The sequence below is a fragment of the Opisthorchis viverrini genome (genome assembly GCF_000715545.1).
Source record: "Opisthorchis viverrini unplaced genomic scaffold opera_v5_142, whole genome shotgun sequence".
Taxonomy (NCBI): Eukaryota; Metazoa; Platyhelminthes; class Trematoda; order Opisthorchiida; family Opisthorchiidae; genus Opisthorchis; species Opisthorchis viverrini.
Window position 1 is genome coordinate 1,057,083 of NW_008751797.1, and position 7,073 is coordinate 1,064,155.

At 40.7% G+C, this 7,073-nt stretch overlaps 1 protein-coding gene across 1 annotated transcript in view; it reads left to right on the forward strand.

Moving 5' to 3' along the window:
* Positions 1–6,202, forward strand: part of T265_14091 (hypothetical protein) — a gene marked incomplete at both ends in the record, with an annotated part of 32,977 nt that extends 26,775 nt beyond the window's left edge. Inside the window, one exon of the mRNA XM_009171986.1 lies at positions 5,689–6,202. Coding sequence (XP_009170250.1) covers positions 5,689–6,189 — 501 coding nt within the window. The remainder of the gene's footprint in view (positions 1–5,688) is intronic.
* Positions 6,203–7,073: the final 871 nt, after the last annotated feature.

Genomic DNA, 7,073 nt, shown 5'->3' on the forward strand with positions numbered 1-7,073 from the left:
CTTTGATGCACGAGCGCCGCTGACTGCGCGATTGAGCCGTTTCCGTTAATGTCAATAGCCACTGGTGATTTTGTTACGGTTCGGTCACGCAGCGAGCAAACAATATGATAATGCGGATTGTGGCAATACTCTATCCCCAGCTATGTTGCTTGATACAGACTCCTAGCACGGCGAATAGTAAGAAGACGAGAACCTCGGACACAAACTTTAATAATCCAACAACACACGATCAACAGGCGATGCCCGGAGCTTCCGAACCCAAGTCAGTGGAAAGAATGGTATCCTGTACGTGGTCGGATTTAAATTTTCTTGGAGTATCAATAGGCCATTGATTTTTCATAGTTTGACCTTGAAGATGCCAGGAGTTCGCTAGCACACATAAAAACAGCGTTTTCTGGGGGATATTGATATCCCCAACAGATTTCACTCCCGGCATACCCATCCAGGAATAAATGTATGGGTTATTATATAATGCAGGAGTGGCGTAGAAGGGATTGACTATTATGAGACTATGACAATAGTTGTTTCGTGGATTATAGAACAGTTTACGTAATCATACGAATCCGGCTTGGGAGTTTGACTGACTAATTCAACACTCAAAATAGCCTTGCTTTTCTGTATTTTCAAAGATATAGATAGGGTTGTCTTATTCCAAAATAAAAAAAAGGCTAAGAATTTCCAATAGTTCATTAAAATTATAAGTGATGCTCTGAAATATATAAATTTATTATATACCCTCCTCAATTCCCGAACATTAGTTTGCTAAGGGTTGAAGACAGTGCGTCCCTTCAATCAGCCTGAGCAAATTTCGGATACCGACCTTACATTTATTCGCGTCAGACGGAAACCCAAAACAGGCGTTTGCTGTAAAGTGATGTACGTAGAATATATAGTTCACAAATATTTTTTTGTCCGCACATGACATTTGCGGTGCAGTAAGGTCCAAGAGCTACAGGGTCTGCTTGAACTGTTCGTGTGCGCATAAGCTGTGTGAATATACCAAAATGATGAAAAAAATATTGAAACGACTACGTTTATTCACTTTATGCCCGCGGAAGCATTTGAACCATAATTTCGGCCTACTCCGTAGGTGACCAATTTCATCAAACCACAAGCTCTATGCACAGATATTTTGCTGTCTTTGAATTATTACTTCTGCGCACCTGTTTCTATATAAAGATAAACTTCGAGATTATACTCAGAAGTTCAGTGGGTCGGTATAAATCTTTGACTAAATTTCTGCCTAAAATTGGGTATTTTTATTTCAAGGCGTCAGCACGCATTCTAACTCTAAGGTAAGCAATTTAAGTTCCACCTCAGTCGGTTGAATGCCTTTTATTGAATGCAGCATTTTCATTGTTGTATCATTCAGTTCCAAACTGAACCCTGAGAAACGTGCTGTGAAGGCCTCCCAAGCAACGTAAGCAATTTTTGCTGACCGGCATTGCGTTATTAACCGAATATATCCCATCGATTGACCGATGGACTGTTTATATAATAGCCAGTGGTTCGTCATTGAGACTGGGCTTAAGAAAGCCGCTGCGTGGAATGTGTTTGAAAGGATGGTACTTTTACGTACGCACGGCATACGCTTGGATACCAATAAGGGACGCAAAGTCAGCGGAGGTTTGTGTGCTTAGTTATCTGCAGCTGCTGGGAAGGAAAACGGTACGATACAACTATATCGGTTGTTGTGCTTGAGTTTACGAGAATCAACAGTCCACGGGATACCCGAGAAGAGCGTCATATTAAAAATGTGCCACTTGATTACACACACCGTTAAACGCATTCGAAGTTTTGATCGATTACAGCATTTTACGCATTTTATTGTGATGCAATTTTGGCTTCACGACTGCTAGTAGGCAGATAGATTGGAATCATTGGACGGTGATTTTGCACCTGGTACTTGTGGAATTCGCTATTCTGTTCACTTTTAGTACAGTGAATATTCTGGTGCAAAAGTGTCCCACATGCTGACGTCAGTGGACTGATTTTCCCAAGTTAGGCAAAATTTTTGGTTTGAATGTACGAATACACGTTTCTTCACAAATCAGTGGATCCATTGACTCCAATGTGTGGTATTCGGATTTTTGGAGCTTAAATTTTATTAGTCTGATTTCCGTTTGTCTACAGCCACAACTGGTACCTTTGGAGTCACCCAAACTGTTTATCACCGTTATGTGCATGTTGCTTTAATCCTTCGCTGTAATCTTCCGATGTTCAACATATCAAAAGCTGTTTGCATTCCTATGACATCTGGCCACCATTGGACAAGTTTATAAGAGAAACCAACTGAGAACTGTCGAGGGGTCTTCATATGTTTCAAGGTCTTGTGTCTGCTAACATCATTAAGTTTACTTCCGCCTGTTCGAAATTATTTTAGAATTTGGCCACAGGTCAGAAAGTTTTGAAACTTGTTGACGTTCCGCTTACTGGCTGTTATATCATGGAACGTGTGATAAAGTAAGAATGCCCAAATGTATTATGGCATTCCCATTGGAAGCTCAAAGCTTGGTTTTAACAGAATACCTGAAGGAATAATAGTGCCGTCGATTGATATGATTTTGATGTTTATTTCCTTAGCATTTCCGACTGTAAACCGGATTCCATTCGGCAAAGGTACTCATACAATCTATTTTAGTCTATCGCGTGCTTTCACACCGAGTTGATTTTGGCCGATATATTTCTGTGTCAGAGAGCCATTCTCATTATAATGGAACTAATAAGATAGGTCCAGTTTGCTCACATTGTCCTCAGAGTTCGAGTGTAAATTGCTTGTTTTACGCTTCCGGTGGACGAAGGTGAGTGCTCTTTCTGTATCCCGAGAATCATGCCCCATACAGAAAACGTTAGAACTGTTGTCTCTGAAGGCTTTTTAAAGATCATATATGAAATGAGTAAATGCATCTCAATAGCTGTACTTAATGAGTGCTGGAATTTTCACATTCAGTAGTTATTGGACGAAAAATAGAGGGTGGGAGGGTATCTTATTTACATTCGGATGTCAATCATCCCTGAGGGCTTTGCATCAAATTCAAAAATTTGATTTTGTCCTCTTTCTTAGTGATAAACGTCTGCTTGCTTCAGAGCAAGTGATTGGCATTAAAAATTTGTTTTTGTCGGAGAAGTTGGAGGGAGTTTCAAAAACAGTGAATCCGTTAGCTGGGGTTTCCGGGGAAGAGAGATTGTCTTACTGAACGAAAACACAGCACAGACTGTGGTAAAAACCATCATCCGTATGGTAACTGAAAAGTGCATGTCATTTGTTCATCTGTTCGTTTGGCCGTGACGACACATTATTTTTCTCATTTATGCCTACGCTACTAAAATTCCATAAGTAGGACCTGAGCATACGTTCACTAAACATTTTAAACCAATAGTCCAGACGGAAGCGGCTAAGGATTCTTATTTCAGGAAAGTCTACCTCAGGGAAAATTGTTCCGGTGGATAGTAATGAATGAACTTCAAATTTTGATTTCACTACACTGTCGCACTGAAGCTTGTGCATTAATATTACGGTTCTCCTTTACCACCCTGCAGTAGAATAAATACCTTCCACAAATAGCCACTATCGTCCTTCAAGAGATCCCTCACACAAACAAAAGGTAGGAGCACACTATTTTTGACTAACTGATACCTCAGTATAGACTTGTGGGCCATCTCGCTGCAAACATTCTAACGCAGTTTTGAGCTGTCTGTTCAGTTAAGAACAAATCTAGTATCCGGACAGTTTGGGGTTTGTTCAATTTACATAAAAATGATAGTTGGTGGGCGATGGTATGGCCTCATCAGGCGACCTTTTAGCCTGGTTCCTCTGCCAGTGTAAACTTCCAAGCAAGACTTACAAGAAATTGCTTCTGGTTGAATAGTTCACTCAAGGAGCGATGAGTGTGTAGGTGTTCAGATTTGAACAGATTAGTTTTCACAAGAGCTCTATTCTGTTCTATCCTGTCAAACCACCTAGTCAGATCAACTTGGTTTCTCCTTAAACAGCAAAGACCCGAACTGTTTCTTTGAACAGATTGAATGTGCCACGCGGCTGACATTTGGTTATTAATGCGCTTCTTAGATTTTCTTAACTTTTTGCTAGTCCGTGTGTTATTGGGTTTCCACACCACATTGGGCCACATAAACGACATTTTCTCTGATTTCAATTTCGACCCACTGCAGTGTGGCCGGGAATTCTGTTGTGACTTTATCAGGGCGACAAAATTTATTCGGACCTGTCTTCATAAGCATCCATTGCTGATGTGGCCGAGAATCATGATTTAGAAGAATCAAACAACATAGGGGCAAACATTTAATCGTACTGCGGTTATTTAGCGCTTTAATGCGGGGAAACCCAAATCACGAATTTGACACCTTGGTCTTTATTTGGAAGGTTACTGACCTTCGTGGCCTTTCTTGAGTGCTGGAATGCAGAACTAGAAATCCAGTTTCAACATTGAGTCATCAATGAAGATGCATACTGAAGTGTTATGGTGGTATCCCGTCATAAATACATTGAGGGGGCCAATTGTTTTTGTGCATTACGCAAGCACACCGACCTCGCTCTCCCACAGTAAAGCAAGGACGAGATGTTGCTGGGTTTCAAAAGTGGACTCTGTGATCCCCCAACGATTAAACATGCTCATTGTCGCTTTACCTATTATAATCACAGTATATCATCCAGGATTCAGCTGCCACTCAAGACGAACTTGCGCGAGGCAGCATTCAGAGTCAGTTATTCCCCAAAATATCGGGTTTGCCCCCGGTCCTCTTGAGGCTAGAACGTTAGGATGCAGCACCCTTAAATGAGCCCCTGTTTGAGCCACGGAAGTATAAAAATTCTCACATTCCTGTCATAACAAGGTGTGGTGAAAATAAGCAAAGACGCTTCTCCCAAAAATTAAGAGAGTAAACATAACGCCTGTCCTGGATAACGATGAGAGAAACGGAAATATTCCACCCCTGGAAAGGAATTTAGACGCCATGGAATTCAGTTCACTCAACGCATCTAGGCCAAGTTAACAAGGGGAGCAGCGAGAAGCTGACTATCGTTATATCTTCAGGCGGATTATTAACCAAAAAGATACCCATGCTAATCCCGGTCTTCACTTTGCGGTTACAACTAACGCAAGCTAAAGGAACTTGACCTTTACCGAGATTATCATGCGCAAAAAAATATGTGGCTTGTTTGCAACGCATCTAAGATCCGTTAGTTAATCTGCCCGTGATAAAGGCGAATTAGAACGTGTTCTTTCATCTAATATCACCAGAATAACTGTTAGTAGAAGCCGTAATTCAATGTTCCCCGTTCTTGACGTTCAGTAATCCGCCATGGTGTTTGTCATCGTTTCGTCCTTGACTAGCCAAACGCTTGTATTCGCCGCCTGGTGTCATGAAATGTTCTCGATGAGGGATATCTCTAAACAAATTAACAGTAATTGCACGGCTTTGACAGAATCCACATCAATCGCTTTCGGACTCATTTCTTAGGATATATAAAATATTCAGGATTGTTGGTTTATGGCTACGTTACCGATAATTACAATGTGTTTTGAGTGTTTTTATGAGAGAAAGTCGCCCTTTACTGTCAAAACATTGAGCTGCCTTACTTCATAGTTTCTTATATTGTTACCATAATAAGCTTCTTGAGACACTCAGCTTCCGTTAATAATTTGTTTCCATTTTGAAATTCTACAACAGCTTCCACCTGGTGAATACGTCAGAGTTCCGCAAAATATTTTGTCAAAAGAGGAGCAAGTTATTTTGATTGAACTCCTGTCAAAATTCGATATGGTGGCACAGCTCGTGGCATCGCTTGTAAAGGAATCACGAAGTAACAAGAGGACATTCATTCTAAGGGGATTCGATTGGCGGGAACGACGTGGTCCCAGGTTTCCGGATTTTAAGGATAAAGAACGGATTCCAGACAATACATATTCCTGGAAGACCGCTTTGTTCTCATTTCGCCCTACCTGTTTAAAGGAACTGCACAGAATACATAACCATAAATGGTCTGGGAGTGTTGGAACGACCTCGGTGGAACGCTTCACGATTGATGACCACTCCGATGAATTTGCAACTGATAGAGCACCACAAAAAAGAAAAAGAAGAGGCAAAAGTTCGTTCTTACGACGATCACCCGGAACTAAAACTCTACCCTTTAAAAGGCGTAGACGCGTTTTACGATCCAAAAAAAAGTAACAAAGAAACCCATCCGCAGATTTTAACTCACTGTGGGACGAAATGGTGAAAAATGAATGATTCGATTCCTGCAGTTGGTTTTGGTCCATCAGCCAAATACTTATTCGTTTGCGATGAGATACATTTATTTGGTTTCACAAAAACTCAGAATTCATAGCTTCATATGGCATGAGACTGAGCAAGCAGTCATCTAAAGAGAAAACATAATAGGATAACTTGAAACTATAAAAATACCGCGAAAGAAACCAGATGACTAACAGCTAATAGTGCATATTAGGAAAGCCGTACACTATCAGTTGAGCCAGACGTCCGTGGAACGAAGGAATTAATGCTGAAGACATAAGTTGCTTGGTGTTTAGAGATAACCAGCGATCATTCTGTTTGTTTCAAATGATTCTTTAACTGGATAGGACACTTCCTTGCTGTTTGACACGACGATGAAGTGGACTCGTACACTGGACCAATAAGTGGCTATAAGTTGCTGGCACCTGGTACGTTGTTCTTTATATAACCGATCAATATATATGTATATATATATAACCGATAAAAATGCCGATCATCTGTCAGTTTTGACTAAAGCTACATTGCGCACAGCATGTAAAATGTAAATAACGGTTCACATTCCAGGCATCGGAACACAAGATTCACTAGATGTTTTCGTGCAGCGGAGATTTCAGACGCTCTTATGATTGCATGCTGAATGACAGCAGAATAGTTCAGGTGATTTGTTGACACGGGAATCTACTAAGAAAACTGTTTCTTATATTGGTGCCGTAATGTATGAATAAAAGCTTGCGAAACGTAGCGCATATTTATATATATACCGATAAAAATGCCGATCATCTGTCAGTTTTGACTAAAGCTACATTGCGCACAGCATGTAA